The sequence below is a fragment of the Eulemur rufifrons genome, chromosome 7, assembly GCF_041146395.1.
Source record: "Eulemur rufifrons isolate Redbay chromosome 7, OSU_ERuf_1, whole genome shotgun sequence".
Taxonomy (NCBI): Eukaryota; Metazoa; Chordata; class Mammalia; order Primates; family Lemuridae; genus Eulemur; species Eulemur rufifrons.
In genome coordinates this window covers 200,633,182-200,650,537 of record NC_090989.1, presented here as the reverse complement: position 1 = coordinate 200,650,537, position 17,356 = coordinate 200,633,182, and the positions used below count along the sequence as shown (strand labels likewise).

Here is a 17,356-nt window from a genome sequence, read left to right as displayed (position 1 = left end):
GAGGGTGAGGCAGGAGGATCGCTTGAGCCCAGGAGTTTGAGGTTGCTGTGAGCGAGGCTGATGCCACGGCACTCACTCTAGCCTGGGCAACAGAGGGAGACTCTGTCTCAAAAAAAAAAAAAAAAAAAAAAAAAAAAATTATATGGGTTTATATTTTTAATGTTCTATCAGTTTAGGGGTTTCCATGGGTTTTCTGTTGTTTTTTAACCTAAAAGTTGACTCACTAGTTTTCTTTCCTCTCTCCCTGCCCACAGGAGGTAATGAGACAAATAAAAGGAGGCAAGTATGACATCCCCTCCTGTGTCTCCAGACAGTGCCAAAAACTACTGAGGGGTTTACTGGTGATAAACCCACTTGCAAGAAGCTCTGTCCAGGTAATCACAGAAGTGGAAATACGTAACAACTTTGGAGAGTTTTTAGAGTATTTTTAGAACTTAGCTTGGCTTGTGGGGCATACTGAATATTTATTTGCCTGGGACATTTGAAGCAGGAGTTGAGACATTGAGAAAAATTTAAGTTACCCTTTGGACTACAGTCAGTGAAATGTTGAAAATAAAGTTTCCTAAATATTGCGATTATCGGACTATTTTATTTTATGCTGCTAATGAACAGTTCACCTTTTCAGAAAATTATGGAGGACAAGTGGCTCAACATGGGACACAGGGAGCCACTGGTGCCATACAGGGAGGTCAAGAGGAACATGAATGATGAAAAATGCATTGGTAAGTACTCTGTGGTACGTGCTTGCGTGTGCCTGTGCTTGCATAAGTAACAGATTTCTCTCCTGATCCATGCGTGTGCCTAAAATGTGAATAATGGAACGTTAAGCCCAAGTTATATAATGAATCAGCTTATCTGTTCTGTCATATTTAGAAACTTAACTAAATCTACAGCAGCACCCCGTAACTCAGAATCCAGTGCTCATTTGTGTAAGAAAATGTGTGATCTTTTAGATCTTATAAAGAAAATCGTTGTACCCTGTAACAGAATGATTTCTTACCCAAACAAAACACATAAACTGTATTTTACCCTTCTCTTTTAGAGATGCTACGGCAGATGGGCTACCAAGAACAAGACATTGAGGAGTCCCTGAAACATCAACGACCCAATGAAATCAGTGCCACCTATAACTTTTTACTGCAAAAATCTGTTGAGGTAAGAGTAACCAGAGAGGAAGAGCTGAAATCCCCTTTATGTAACTGATCAGCTTATGTAAACTAGTAGTTTCTTAGTTTTTACTGTTTAGATGTGTATAATGAATTTGATATATCATTTTTAAAATTTACCTGCAAATACCAAATCTAACTCCTATGACCATTATAAGCCATTATTGGAACTTCAAAATAATAAGCCTTAATAAGTAAATGGAACATTTTAAATTATTTGAAAAAGCCTGAAAAGAAGAACATAGATACATAAGCTTTTGTGACTTTTTCCAGCAGTGAGAAAAATCCTTTTGCCTGAGTATGTGGGTGTCATTTTTTAACACTGTGATTCCACATCTCTCCAAATGAACTGTTTCTGAGAAGTCTGTGTGTTACGAGAACTTTAGTTTCCTAAGAAACCCTTTGGGTGTGTGTTGTGGTTTGTTGGTTTTCTCATTTTCTCTTAGCTGCGTGCTAATGATTCCAGTTCAAGCAGCAGTCTTTCTCTCGCTAGGGTTAGGCTGAGCAGTGACCTCGACAACTTTGCTTTTAGTAGTCTGTGAATTATTACTTTACTGATTATTATAAACCATTATCATAGTCGCCCTACGTTAGCTGTTTTTCATGTTCTTTTCTACCAGAAGAGAGGGTAGAGGTTGCTGTCCTTGTTCCCTTTTCTGATCTTTTGGCCATTACTGTGGATGTTTTAGCATAGTTTAAAGACTGAGTACTCCTGTTTCTGTAGATGAGTTCTTTTTTTCCTCTTTGTACTGTACTTACCAAGTAGTTTAAGACAAAAATGCCCTTTTTTTTTTTTTATAGAATAACACGGGACCTGGTGGGACGCGAGTGGGAAGACAGCATAGGTACGTTTGCAGTGAGAGAACTACAGATGATAGATACTCAGTGATTCAGAATGTCAAAAAGGTATAAAATTTTACCTGTTCTCAAGAAAATTTGTTTTTTCAGAAGAGAAATGGAAGGATTTCCATTTCTTACTTTTTAAATCAAAATTCAGATAATAACAGTAAGTATTCTCTGAAGGTAAGGTAAATTTGAGTGGTAATTTTTAGCAAGACACTAGGATTCCAAATTCTTGTCTTGGGTACCATCCTCCTGGCTGGCTGGCTGTGTATGATGATTAAAAGGATCGAGTTAAACCAGGGAGGTTTCCTAGAGGAGGCAGATAGCAAGTAAGCCATGGTTTCATTGTAGAACAGCCAATAGGGAAATAGAGATTGTTTCGTGCACATTAATAACTTGAGCAAAGGCGGGGAGGTGGTGGGGGAGCAGGATGAGGACCTGAGGCAGGAGCCACACCTCCGGGAGACATAGAGAACAAGGTCGAGAGAGGGAGTGTTCAGTTTTAAATAGTTTTTAAGGCTTCTCTAATTTCTTTGGAGTCATTTCCTGTCTGTGTTCCCCCTGCAGACACCTTCCTTATTGAAGCTGATGCCTCCAGGTCCTGACCTGGGCCTCCTTGTTTCCCTTACCGTGAATGATCGAAATACTGTGCTTTTGAAAGTATGGTCTTCATCTTTAGCTGAACAGAGCCTCAGCGCCAAAACTGATAAGACAGTGCCCACAGCTGTAATAATGTCTGGGTTTTCCTTTATTTCTGTGTAAAAAATGAATTGAAAGACTGTGGTAAATAATTGGATTTGAGGGCTGAGCTACTGGTGGTCATATTTTACCTTCAGAAAAGGCAGTCAGTGTGACAAGTGTTTGACCCTTAAAAATAATGCTCGTAGCTGTGTGTGGTGGCTCACATGTGTAAATCTGGCACTTGGGAGGCCAAGGGTGGAGGATTGCTTGAGGTCAGGAGTTGAAGACCAGCCTGAGAAGGAGCAAAACCCCATCTCTACCGAAACTACAATTAGCTGGGCGTAGCAGTGCAGGCCTATAGTCCCAGCCACTACAGAGGCTGAGGCGAGATGACCACTTGAGCCCAGGAGTTTGAGGTTGCAGTGAGCTATGACGATGCCACAGCATCCTAGCTGGAGCAACAGAGCAAGACCCTGTCTCTGAAAAAATGATGCTTGAGTCTTCAATTGGATGCATGACGCCTTCTCTGAACAGAATACTTCTCAGGCAGATGATTGCTTTCTCTTCTTCTCTTTGATCTATACATCTTACCTCGTCACTAATTGAAAATACTAGTGAGCTACAGTATGTCGGGACCTATGTTAGTTTCTGAAAGAAGCACGTTAATTTCCATTTTTCAGCCTTCAATATGTTGGACTTTTTTGTATGTGAGTGTTTATACAGAATTCTATCACAGCTGATAAAAACTGTGCAAAGGTTTGAACCAAAGGTTCTATGTGCTTTAACTGAGCCCTTAGTGAGGGAAAAATACAACTAATCCTTGGTCTGGGGGCCAGGGTGCCTAGGTTTTGGCAAGTCATTGCTTTGACACAAGCACCTCTGGGTGGAATTCTGAGTAAGGCTCATCTTGAAACCAGACGTGCTGCAGGTCAGCCTACTTTCTGTGGGAATCCTCACGATGCTGCTGTTCTACTTCTGTTGCCCGTTTCCAAACATGGCCTGATCCCAACCATCAGACTGACAGTCGACATCAACTAGGTTTAGGCTTTTGAAGGTCTGATTACGTCGTTAATGGTATGATTCTGTCCAGATGGTGTAGTTACACAGTGAGTCTTAAACCACGGAGCACAGGCCTGACAGGCAGTGCTCAACAAATTTTAGCTTCATTCTTGATTATAAACTGCTCAGGCAAGAATGTGAAGAGTTTTGTTAGTTTACACTAACTATACCTAATCTCTCAAGTTGCTGAAGGACCTACACAGCAGGGACGCTCGGCCCCACTTTTTCATGTGCTTTTAGATATCTGCATGAGGCCCAAAGCAGTAACGTGATGGTGTTAGGATAAAACGCAACAGGATCTTTTGAAAGAATTTTGAAGTATGAGATCTGATTGGCAAAATTTAAAAATTGTCAAGTGGCTTTATTATTTTATCCACGTAGCCACTTGTGCTGCACTGAGCCACGGAGATGGAGCATGACAGTTAACACATGTGTCATCTGGACTACATTTTTAAGTCTGCTTTTGCCCAATCACTGAGTATGCTTTCAATCGGCAGCCAAAACATTTTGTATCAGAATGGACTGATACGGGCTAGATGTTCTAGCTAACAAATCATCAGTGCCTGTCCTTTTGTAACTTTAAGTCAATCAGGATTTTAAGAAAGATAATCACTGCTCAATACAAAACAATTAAGAAGATTAATAGGAACTCAACTTCATGCAACTTGAATTTTAAGAAATACATTGCTATTTCTTTAAGATTTACATGTAATACAGCTACTGTTTTGCTTATGTAGATTGCTTATCTAGACTGTGCAATAGAACCATCATATCGGGGGAAAAACATTGTTCAAACTTTCATAACAACCAGCTTGATGAACTTGTAGAATATGGAGCCCATCGTGATATTGGGGCTGTCTGTCATAATTAGAATTTTTGTGAGTTTGATTGTACAGACTTAAAATTCAGTGGATATTTGCTGCATTTACTGTTTCCTGCGTCAAGGTGGTAGGCCTACTGTAGAAGTCGGAAAAACAAATTGTTTTGCTAATTCCTATGTAGAACTTGTGATGAAACATGAATAAAATTTCTTAAGTAATATTTGGCTTTAAAATTAGCATGTCAAAAAATTTAATAATTTATAATCAAAATACTGACTTACATTTCCTACTTAGAAAGGTCTCTTTGATGAGGATCAGTTTTTCACTGCGGGACATCTGTCCATCCCCTCCTTGCCATGCTTGTGTGCCTCCCAGGTCTCCCTGCACCATCTGGCCATTGGCAGTGTGCTGCATGGGAACAGCCGGAGCAGCCCCTTGGTCTGTGGGTGCCTAAAATCCTTTCTTTCTCCAGAGCCTTTGGGACCATTTGTATTCACAGGGAAGAAGCTAAACCACTCGTGCCTCCCCTTCCTCCCCTGTTTTATTTGGTGCATCCGTTGACCCAAGCTTCTTATTTTGGCAAAAAGTGTCAGTAGCTGGGCAGGGGGATAAATTCTTTTGACCCCTGACCTGCCCTGAGAGATAGTAGAGCATGGAAGACAGTCGTATTTGTTTGTACCTTAAAACTATGTGTACTCTTGGATACGTGAGTCCGTGTGCATGTATTGAGAACAACCCAGCGTTTCTTCACTGACTTGAATCACTTAGGACTCTCTGTTTCAGGTGGCAGAAAACCCCAATGCAAACAGGCTAAAATAAAAAAGGGCATCAGTTAGGGCATACAACTGAAAAAGTCCAGGCCTAGAGTCAGAGTTCATTTTCCAGTTTTGCCTGCTCTGTGGTCGTTCCACAGCTGATCTCTGCATGTTTACACCTGACGTCTTCCTACACGTGGCTCTGCTAGAACCGAAGCCTGGGGTTGTCTCCATGGTCTGTGTGAGCTGGCTCTGGGTATCTCTGAGCCTGTTGCTGGCCCAGGTCACTGGGAAAAGTCTTGGGTGGAGTCAACTTCTTCTGCCGCCCGGGGTCCTAGAGTTGCTTTCCCTACAGCAATATTTAAGTATTGTTGGCACAGGAAAAGAAGTGATACTGAGTGGCAATCAAAGGAAACTGAAGGCGTTTGTTTCCAGTCCTTCTCTGACTCTCTGGAGCCATTCTCCAAGGCAGAGGGCAGAATTCTCAAACAGAAATGCAAGGCCAAGCAGCTCTTCTTGAGTAATTTATTTCAAAGGCATGTCTCTCTTATGTTGGGGTTATCGAAATCCCTGTGGCTACATTATTAGTTGATCTGTCCTATCAGAACATTTACTGACCACCTACTTTGTCAGGCTTCCCACTGACACTGGTGGCACATTGACAAGACTATAGCTGTGCTTTCACAGGGAGCTCCAGTAAGGAAGTGTCCCTACAAGAAGACAATGTGGCATGCGTGAACTAAAATCACAGCAAGAAGTGATTTTACTCTCACTGGGAGGGTGGATCAGGGAAGACTTCATGGAGGAAATCACCTCTGGATGAATTTCGAAGAGTTGAAAGATGCCAGCCCTTCAGGCATAGAGAATAGCCTCAGCAAGTGTTTTCTGACCTGGTGCTTTACCAAGGGACTGCCCATCACCAGGAGGGCCAGAAAGTCAAGTTTCAGGAGCATGATGGAAGGCAGAGATTAGACTGCAGGGGCCCAAAGATGTGTGACTTGCACGCCAAGGTGAGAAGTCTAAACTTGATCCTGAAGACTCAACATGCCCTCGAAGGTTGTGAGCAGATGAGTGACAAACTCCAGTTGATTTTTTAGGAAGTTCTCGGCAATTGAGTTGGATAGACTGGATATGGAGGGCCGAGGGAGGGAGCCCAGTGAAGATGAGGCCTGAGGCTCTGCACTGAGACCCTGGCAGTAGAAGTGGAGAGGACGGGCCAGCTGAAAGGCTGGCGGGAAACTGACACCAACCAGATGTCATGGTTGGCCTGGATATGGGAAGTGAGGGAAAGGAAGAACCTGGTCCCCTCCAAGTGTCGGTCCTTCGAAAGGATTTCTGGAGAAAGACACTGGAAGAATAATATCAGAATTCTAAATGTCTGCTTATCCTTAAATGAAAGAAACTACACCTTTGGAATTCCAAGGACGTGATGGCTGAGCTGGAATTGAGGAATATTGTTGTCCTGGTGAGACTCCTGTGGGTAGTTGTGTCCAGTAGGTGTCTGTGCCAGGTGGAACTGCAGACTTCTAGCCACTGTCACTCTTTCTGTGTCTCTAAACAGTTCAATTTTTTCTAACAAGTTTTTTGGTTTAAAAAAAAAAAAAAAAAAAGGCTCTGTTCACCCTGTAGAGATTTTGACTGTGCTTTATAAAGGAATCTTTGTAAATTTCCTTTGTGTAAGAAGATTCTAAACTATATTGTTAAAACAACAGAGGATACAGTGTGAAATTACGGCTAGCTTCTATACCCATAACCTTATTATAATAGTTCATTTAAACGAGGTCAGTGTGTTTTGGGAAAATGTTGAGAGCACATTATGCTGATGTCATATATTCACTTTACCACTTAGACTTGAACTGAGACATCTCTTAGAATAAGCATGATTTTATGCACAGCTTGGAGGACATCATCCCTCTCACACAAACAAAGGCTGTAAGAAGTTCCTGCCCTTCTGCTACTTGCTTTCAGCGCGTGGAATTTTATATTCATACCATTTGTGTGCTTCAAAAACTTTTTAGTTGCCTATTCATCAAGTATGGCTGTGTATCCTTCGTTTCTGTCCTGTCGGCATGGTTCCCTGTGTGTAAGCAATTTGAGGGGGAAGCAAAGGGGAAAAGCTAGAGTTAGCCAGTCTCTGTCCTACAATTTCCCAGCATTAACGTTGTCCTTAAAAATATATATATACTATTACCTGAAACTCTAGGAGGCTTTGTCTCATTATATACTATTCTTTTACTACCCTTTCCCACTTATCTTACCTATTACTCCTAAGTTCTGTGAAATGCCAGTTGGATCTGTATTGATTATACCTGATTTTCTCCACTGCGCGTAAACGGTATGTTGTGATTGTGAATTTTCATATGCTGTGTTTGTAAGAGTCTCTAATTTTCTGACCTCTGCAGCATGGATTCTAATCCAGCACCACCAGCTGCTGCAGAAACAAATAATGACTCTGTGACCACCGCATCTCAACCCAACTCTCGACCCCCAGCAAGTTGGCACGGTTTCACTCTGCAGGCACAGGAACACCGAATCGCAATGTGTAATGATCGCCCTGCCATCAGGAGCCTTCCCGTTCGAGGGAAATCGTTGGTGAAAAGCACAAGTGGAGGCTCCGATATCATCAGTAAACTAAGGACCAAACTGAGGAGGTCAGTGTCAAGTGGTAGTACTTGTTTTCAAGTAAACACATTGAACATAAAGAGAATTGTTGACTCTCTGTTGCAGGCGGCAGAAAATCCAGTCCAAACAGGCTTAAATAAAAGAGGGCATCTGTTAGGTCATGCAACTAAAAAAGTCCAGGCCTGGGACGACCAGAATCCCACCGGCTAGTTTATTAATCTGCTCTGTTACCAGGACATTTTCTGAGCACCTGCTTTGGCAGGCTTTCTGCTGACACTGGGGGCACAGTGACAAGATGATAGCTGTGCTCTGAGTGAGCTCCAGGAAGGAAGCGTCACTACAATACAATGTGGTGTGCGTGACCTAAATTCACAGCAACAAGTGATTTCACTCTCTTTTGGGGGGTGGTGCATGTGGGAAGCCTTGATGGAGGAGATGACCTCTGGTTGAACTTGGAAGAGTGAATGGAAAGATGCCAGCCCTTTAGGCACAGGGCAACATAGGTCCTGCAAGTGTTTTCTGACCTGGTGCTTTACCAAGGCACTGCACGTCATCAGGAGGGCCAGCAGGTCAAGTTCCAGGAAAAATGATGGAAGGCAAAGCCTGGAGAGATGGCAGGGGTCCTGTGACTTGCATGTCAGGCAGAGGAGTCTGAACTTCATCCTGAAGACTCAGCATGCTGTAGAATGGTGGTGAGCAGATGAGCAACAAGGTCCAGTTAAATTTTCAGGAAGTTCTGGGTAGTTGAGCAGATAGGTTGGAGGTGGGGGTAGAGGCAGAAGCCCAGTGAAGATGAGGCCTGAGGCTCTGCACTGAGACCCTGGCAGTAGAAGTGGAGAGGACGGGCCAGCTGAAAGGCTGGCGGGAAGCTGACACCAACCAGATGTCATGGTTGGTCTGGATATGGGAAGTGAGGGAAAGGAAGAACCTGGTCCCCTCCAAGTGTCGGTCCTTCAAAAGGATTTCTGGAGAAAGACACTGGAAGAATAAGATCAGAATTCTAAATGTCTGCTTATCCTTAAATGAAAGAAACTACACCTTTGGAATTCCAAGGACGTGATGGCTGAGCTGGAATTGAGGAATATTGTCCTGGTGAGACTCCTGTGGGTAGTTGTGTCCAGTAGGTGTCTGTGCCAGGTGAAACTGCAGAATCCCAGCCACCGTCACTCTTTCTGTGTCTCTAAACAGTTCAATTTTTTCAAAAAGTTTTTTTTTTTTTTTTTAATAAAAGCTCTGCTGACCCTTTAGGGATTTTGAGAATTCTTTATAAAGGGTAAAGGACTCTTCATAAAGGATTCTTTGTAAATGTCCTTTAGGTAAGAAGATTTCAAAGTATCTAGTTAAAAACAACATAGGATACTCTGGTATATAATGACAAGTTTCTGTCCCCCTAATCTTAGTTTAATAGTTCATTTAAAACATGTCTCTGTGTTTTGGAAACAGTTTGAGAGCACAGTATGCTCATGTTATATGTTCACTTTGCCACTTAGTCTTGAACTGGGACATCTCTTAGAATAGGCTTCACTTTATGCGTAGCTTGGAGGACATCATCCCTCCCCCATAAACAAATAGTCATGTCAGCTGCTGTTTTCTTTTGTTCAAAGTAAGAAACTTTTTAGATGACTGTTTGGGAAAAAGCAGCTACTGGTTACCATTGCTCATGAATCTGCAAAACAAGTTTAGGAGAGTTTTATTCTTTGAAAAACATGAGGTGGTTTGGGGAGGCAGGTATGTGCGTTTCACAGCAGGTTGCTCTGTGGTCACAGCTCCATCGAACTGTTGTTTCTGCCTCTGCCTGAACCCAAACCCCTCCCAGCCTAAAGAAATGCAGCTAGCCCTGCCTCAGTTTATACCACATCTGCTACCTGTTGGCTGAGACATTGGATGTTGATGTCCATGTCAACCTCTGGGAACCCCAATATGCTGTCCCCTCCAATAGGCAGTGAAGGAGGTAACTTCAAGGCTATGTAAGAAAAACTGCACATTCCTTGTGAGACTAACATGTGCCCACTGCTGCTTAATCTTGTGCTGGGCCTTATATAGTCTAAGATTTCCTTACAGTTGTCCACAAAGTGTCCTTTCTCATTGTGATCTTACTTTAATCACATCCTGTCTCATGGTGTCCTTGGTCACCTGTGTGTGTCTTTGTGCCTTTGCATACTACAAAAGTTGTAAGATGTCCCTGCCCTGCCCATGTTGCTTTAAGCATGTGGAATTTTGTATTTACACCATTTGTGTGCTTCCAAAACGTTTTAGTTGCCCGTTCATCAAGTATGCCTGCGTGTCCTTTATTTCTTTCATATTGGCACAATTCCCTGTGTGTAATAAATTTGAGAGGGAAGCAAAGGGGGAAAGCTTCAGTTAGCCATTGTCTGTGCTGGAATTTCCCTTCATTAACCTTGTCCTTAAAAATATATGCGTACTATTCCCTTAAACTCTAGGAACCTTGTGTTATTGTATACTCTTCTTTTGCTGCCCTTTCCCACTTAACATACCTATTACTCATAAGTTCTGTGAAATACCCCTTGGATCTGGATTGATTATACGGGATTTTCTCCACTGTGTGTAAAAGGCATATTGTGATTGTCGGTTTTTATATGCCATGTTTGTAAGAGTCTCTAATTTTCTGATCTCTGCATCACTGTTCCAAATCCAAGATCTCCAGTTCTTTCTGGGAAGATTCCCACCACTGTGGCCACCTCAGGAGCCCATGTCCCTAGCGGCCTTGATCCCAACGCCACTTTCCATGGTCAGCATGGGGAGCAACCAAACCACAGCCCTCCTGCCTCTCCCAACCCGCTTCGCTCAACAACATCACGCCCGACCCAGAGCCCGGGTTTTTTCCGTAAAATCCTGGCAAGGTTCAGAATGAGGTAAGTGTCCATGATGTTAGTTTTGGAGGGAACATATAGAGCTGAAGGAAAATGTTTTTTTACTGTTGTTGTTGCATGAAGCCACCGCCCAGGTATTTTTCATTCTGCTTTCACTCACGTTTTTCTGGTTTATATATATCTAACTTTTTATATGTTAAAACCATTAAAATAGAAATTACAGACCTTAGAGTCTTTTATCTATCCGCGGGGCAGGGTCACTGCAGTTCAGCAGAACTTCAGTTCTTGCTAGCAAAGGGCTGCTGCTCCAGAGCGGCCAGCAGGGGGCCGCATCCATTCCAGCATCTGCAGACAGAAGGAGAGGGCGTGTTTCTTTGCTCACTTCATCATCATTAATGAGCACTACGTTTCTTAAAGTCAAAACCTTCAAATTGTTCTCTCTCAGTAAGTTATCTTGAGAGCAGAATAACTCACTTCAAAGGTATAGTTCTGGAGATAAAACCCCTGGTTTATTCCCCCAAAAAATAATAATATCATCTTAGCACATCCGAGTTGTGTATAAAATGCTTCATGTGTTATTTAGTTACGCTGCCGTTGGTGGCCTTGGGAAACTCTGAGGGTCCTTCGAGGTATTTCTGACTTCATTTCCATGATCTGGTAGGCATGTTGCAGACAGAAATATTGGTTGCCTCCCGAGGCAAAACAAAGGATCCCACTTTCAACCGAGACCAAATCGTGAAAGTCCTCTTTTCCAGGAACAAGTCCCAGAAGCCCAAGAGCCCCTGCAGTTTCAGGACTCCCCCGAGGGAATTCTTTGAAATTAAGCCTGGCGTGGCTTAGTCTGTCTGAGGTTTCCTGCAGGCTTGCTTGGTGGGGCCCTTGTCTGTCACCTGTGTCTTACAGGACAGCTAGGAGTGCTCTCAGGTCTGCAATAATCAGTGGCCCCTCCTCTGTTTGTCTGTGCTCCCCGTGGTCTATGAGCACCCTGCTCAGTGTCACGCTCTTGCCATTATTTAAACTGGAAGCCAAGTTTTGCTTCTCAGTCTCCTTAATTTCTCCACATTAAGCATGTATGACTTAGGTGAGTCACATTAACTAGTGTCATCTGTTTACGGTTAGGATATCAAATGGCAGACATGGGAGGATTTCTGACGTCCATGAGCAGTAACTGGAAGTCAGGCAAAGCAGAGGTTTCAGTCCACCTTCCTGTTCCCTCCTCAGCCCCATCCCCTTTACTGAGACCCCCTCCCCCCCGTTCGAGGTTGGGTAGAACAGAATGGTCTAAAGGGCCTTGCCGATTTGGGGGTGGGGTTCGTGAGGCACGAGAGAGACAGTGAGTTCAATCCAGAAACAGTCTGTTGACCCCCGCAATAAATCCTTCCTCTCAGGGTCACATTGTGGCCTGTCCCAGTCCTCCTGGTCCCCCACAGGGACTAGGGTAAAATGCAGCTGCCTCTGAAACTTGGGTTGTAGAAGGTGGAGCCAGGTACCATTTATGTGGCTGTTCGCCTTCCGTCCCTGCTTAATATCAACAGGTGTTTCCCCTCCAAGCCCCAAGCATGGAGGGGTGTCCAGGTTTGCCTCAGTTCAGAAAGGCAGCTTTGTGTCCGCGCACTTTGTGCCATAATGGGCTCTTTAAGTAAAACCTTGCACGTCATTAAAATCTTTGAGTTTATTTAACTGTCTCCTCTGTGCTCCTTTTTTGGTCATCTTCAGACTATCATTGATAAAAATATCAGCTACCATTATTTGAATGCTTACTATGTGCTAAGGTAGATAGATGTGTATAGATATTTAGATGTACTCATTTTATTCACACTGATTTATAATACACACACACATTTTTTATGTAAAGTAACTATATTGATAATATAATATGCATACACTCAGTACGTCTCCACAGTCCAGCCTGTGGAGTAGATTTTCCCCGTTTCATAGAAGACACTGAAGATGAGGTTCCGAGATAAGGAACATGTTTATGGTCCTACAGCAAAGAAGTCTCAGGCAGAGTCAGGTCTGTGACCAGAGGAGGCGCTTCAAGCCACTACACTTGTGCCCCCTTAGAAAACTCAATGAAGGTCTGGTGCAGGCATGAATCCTTTTCCCTTTTTTCCTAATTACATTTATTTCATGTATTTGAACTGAAACGGGAGACACAGGGTTTTTGTTAGAATATTCTGGGTGGTTAGCCAAGTGCGATGTCTCCTGCCTGTAATCCCAGCACTTGGGAGGCCGAGGTAGGACAATTGCTTGAGGCCAGGAGTTCGAGACCAGCCTGAGCGAGAATCAGACCCCATCTCTACCAACAGTAGGAAAATTAGCCAGGTGTGGTGGCACTTGCCTGTAGTCCCTGGTATTCAGGGGGCTCAGGCAGGAGGCTCACTTGAGCCCAGGAGTTTGAGGTTTCAGTGAGCGATGATGATGCTACGCACTCTAGCTGGGACAAAGGAGCAAGACTCAAAAAAAAAGCTTGAGTCTTCACTTAGATGGAGTCTGCCTTCCTGCACAGATCAGTTCTTCGGCAGATTATTGCTTTCTCCTCTTCTTTCCTACCTCTGTAGCTTAGTCTTTTTTGTTGTTTTTAAATTCTAATCACTTTTATTTTGTATGTAAACAAATAATTCGGGAAGAAATCACTAGGGAGAGGTCAATATCTGATGCAATATTGCTAGTAGTTCCTAAATTGTGACAAAAATCATGGAGAATCTCTAAATGCCAAAAATCAGAAGTTTCGGTATCCCCACTGAGGATACATTTGAACACAAATTACATTGCCACTGGAGTTATGCCTGTCAGGTATCAGAAAAATTGAGATTCTAGTAGATTTGAAACAGAGGTTGTGTATCTCGGGTGTCTGAGGGGCAGCTTTCTACCTAGTAAGTTTCATGACCTCGTACAGACTGCTAAAAGCTACTAAATGGATCAGTCATCCAGAGGGGACTTGAATGATTCTTTCCAGTTCTGTCATTCTGTGTTTATCCTGTTTAGGACTCTTGTTGTGGAGATGAGCTGCAAGAGAAAGTTCACTTGAAATTAAAAAAATCAAAGGCTGGCAACGCCTCAGAGAGAAGTCATAGTCTTATCCTCACTCCTCCCTGGCCTCTGAGTCATTTTAAGGCTTTTATGTATGCTTTAAGTATTTTCTTACGCTGTATACTTTTCACTGTGGAAAGCGAAATTTATTTTCTGATCTGTGGCCTGACATGGTAGCCAATATCTAAACACAAATGATTCTTTGGAAGAATAAGGACAGGCTTAATGGGTTAGGATCACTCAACCTGTAGGCTTATTCTTTGACTAATGGAAAATACTACTGAGAGACAGGATGCCTGGACTTACGTTAATTTCTGAAACAAGCATATTGACTTCCATTTTCAGCTTCCAATATGTTGGACTTTTTTCTTCCGTATGTGAGTGTTTATACAAAATTCCAACTTGAGAATGATTGTGGCTTATAAAGACTGTGAAAAGGTTTGAAACAAAGGCTCCATATGCCTTCAATAAACCCTTACTACCTTCAAAATTTTACAGCAAGCATAGGATATTTCTGAAGCCTCACCAAAAGTGGGAGTTTTTCCTCTTGCCACAGGCAATGCAATCAATTTGTGATAGTTTTTACTTTTTCATATTAGTTTTATTAATTGATTCTTGCTAGTGCAATATTTCTGTTTTATCAGCTTTACTGTGTGAAAAAGGAAGTTAATCCTTGGTCTGGAAGGCAGGGTGCCTAGCTTTTGGCAAGTCATTGCTTTGACACAAGCACCTCTGGGTGGAATTCTGAGTAAGGCTCGTCTTGAAACCAGACGTGCTGCAGTCAGCCTACTTTCTGTGGGAATCCTCACGATGCTGCTGTTCTACTTCTGTTACCCGTTTCCAAACGTGGCCTGATCCCAACCATCAGACTGACAGTCGACATCAACTAGGTTTAGGCTTTTGAAGGTCTGATTACGTCGTTAATGGTATGATTCTGTCCAGATGGTGTAGTTACACAGTGAGTCTTTTTTTTTTTTTTTTTTTTTTTTTGAGACAGAGTCTCACTCTGTTGCCCAGGCTAGAGTGAGTGCCGTGGCGTCAGCCGAGCTCACAGCAACCTCAAACTCCTGAGCTCAAGCGATCCTCCTGTCTCAGCCTCCCGAGTAGCTGGGACTACAGGCATGCACCACCATGCCCGGCTAATTTTTTCTATATATATTTTTAGCTGTCCATATAATTTCTTTCTATTTTTAGTAGAGATGGGGTCTCGCTCTTGCTCAGGCTGGTCTCGAACTCCTGAGCTCAAACGATCCGCCCACCTCGGCCTCCCAGAGTGCTAGGATTACAGGCGTGAGCCACCACGCCCGGCCCACAGTGAGTCTTAAACTGCGGAGCACAGGCCTGACAGGCAGTGCTCAACAATTTTAGCTTCATTCTTGATTATAAACTGCTCAGGCAAGAATGTGAAGAGTTTTGTTAGTTTACACTAACTATACCTAATCTCTCAAGTTGCTGAAGGACCTACACAGCAGGGACGCTCGGCCCCACTTTTTCATGTGCTTTTAGATATCTGCATGAGGCCCAAAGCAGTAACGTGATGGTGTTAGGATAAAACGCAACAGGATCTTTTGAAAGAAGTTTGAAGTATGGGATCTCATTGGCAAAATTTAAAAACTGTCAAGTGGCTTTATTATTTTTTCCACGTAGCCACTTGTGCTGCACTGAGCCACGGAGATGGAGCAGAGGAGGGCTGACGACAGTTAACACATGTGTCATCTGGACTACATTTTTAAGTCTGCTTTTGCCCAATCACTGAGTATGCTTTCAATCGGCAGCCAAAACATTTTGTATCAGAATGGACTGATACGGGCTAGATGTTCTAGCTAACAAATCCAGAGTGCCTGTCCTTTAGGAACTCTAAGTAGATTAGAGTTTTAAAAAATGTAACCAGTTATCGATACAAAACAAGAAAATTAATGGGAATTCAAATTCATGCAACCTGAATTTTAAGAAATACATTGCTATTTCTTAAAATTTAAATGTCATACAGCTACTGTTTTGCTTATGTAGATTGTTGTGGGCTAGACCGTGAAATATATCCAGCAGTTTGAATACTTTCCTAAGGGGAAAATATTGCTCAAACTTTCATAACTACCAACTCGATGAACTTTTAGAATATGCAGCCCATTGTGATATTGGGGCTGTCTGTTATAAATAGAATTTTTCTGAGTTTCCTTGTACAGACTTGAACATCAGCAGATACTTCCTGTATTTACTGTTTCCTACATCAAGGCAGTAGGACGACTATAGAACTCAGAAAAATCAATTGGTTTTGTCGCTTCCTTTGTAGAACTTGTGATGTAACATGAATAAAACTTCTGAAGAAATATTTGCCTTTAAAATTATTATTATGTCACAAATTTAATAATTTATGATGAAAGTATCAGTTTACTTTTGCTATTTAGAACGGTCTGTAACTTTGACGAGGGTTAATTTATCATGGCAGGACATCTGTCCGTCCCCGGTTTGCCATGCTTGTGTGCCCCACAGGTCTCGCCTGTGCCATGTCACCAGCCAGCAGTGTGCCGCATGGGGACAGATGGAGCAGCCTCTTGCTCTGTGGGTGGCTAAAATCCTTTTCTTCTCGAGAGTCTTCGGGACTGTTTGTACTCGCAGGGAAGAAGCTAAACCACTCCTGCCTCCCCGTGTTCTCCTATTTTTCCTGGTGCACCCATTGATCCTAAATCCTTATTTTGCCAAAGAAATGTCACCAGCTGGGTAGTGGGATGAATTTTGTTGACCATTGAGCTGCCCTGAAAGATAGCAGAGCACAAAAGATACTTATACTTATCTGTACCTTAAATTATGTGTACATTTGCGTGTTTACGCATGTCTGTGTGTGTGTACTGGGAACGACCGAGCATGTCTAACTACTTGAATCAGTTAGGACTCTCTGTTGCAGGCGGCAGAAAACCCAGTCCAAACAGGCTGAAATAAAAAAGGCATCTGTTAGGTCACGCAACTAAAAAAGTCCAGGCCTCGAGTCGGGGCCCATTTCCTAGTTCTGCCTCCTCTGCGTTAGTTCCACCAATGAGCTCAGCATGGACAGACTTAACTTCTTCCTGCACAGGGCTCTGCTCAAGCCCAAGCCTGGGCTTGTCTCCTTGATCCGTGTGTGCTGGCCCTGGGCAGGTCTGAACCTGTCAGTGGTCAGGGTAGCTGGGAAAGGTCTGGGGTGGAGTGAACGTCATCTGCAGCCCAGAGACTTAGAGCTGCTTCCCCTAAAGTAAAATGTAAGGATTGCTGCCTCAGGAAAAGAATGGAGGCTGAGTGGCAAGCGATGGAAACTGACAGCTTTTGTTCCCAGTCCTTCTCTGACTGCCTAGAGCCATTCTCCAAGGCAAAGGGCAGAATCCTCAAACAAAAATGCAGGGCCAGGCAGCTCTTCCTGAGCAGTTTATTTGAAAGCCCTGTCTCCCTCACGTTGGGACGACCAGAATCCCACCGGCTAGTTGATTAACTAATCTGCTCTGTTACCAGGACATTTTCTTAGCACCTGCTTTGGCGGGCTTTCTGCTGACACTGGGGGCACAGTGACAAGATGA

At 43.1% G+C, this 17,356-nt stretch overlaps 1 protein-coding gene across 1 annotated transcript in view; it reads left to right on the top strand.

Annotated features, from left to right (window-relative positions):
* LOC138385902 (MAP/microtubule affinity-regulating kinase 4-like) overlaps positions 1-8,157 on the top strand; it is a 57,728-nt gene extending 49,571 nt beyond the window's left edge. Inside the window, exons 10-14 of the mRNA XM_069472088.1 lie at positions 255-374; positions 626-722; positions 1,043-1,155; positions 1,968-2,011; positions 7,728-8,157. Of these exons, the coding sequence (XP_069328189.1) occupies positions 255-374; positions 626-722; positions 1,043-1,155; positions 1,968-2,011; positions 7,728-8,157 (804 nt within the window). The remainder of the gene's footprint in view (positions 1-254; positions 375-625; positions 723-1,042; positions 1,156-1,967; positions 2,012-7,727) is intronic.
* Positions 8,158-17,356: the final 9,199 nt, after the last annotated feature.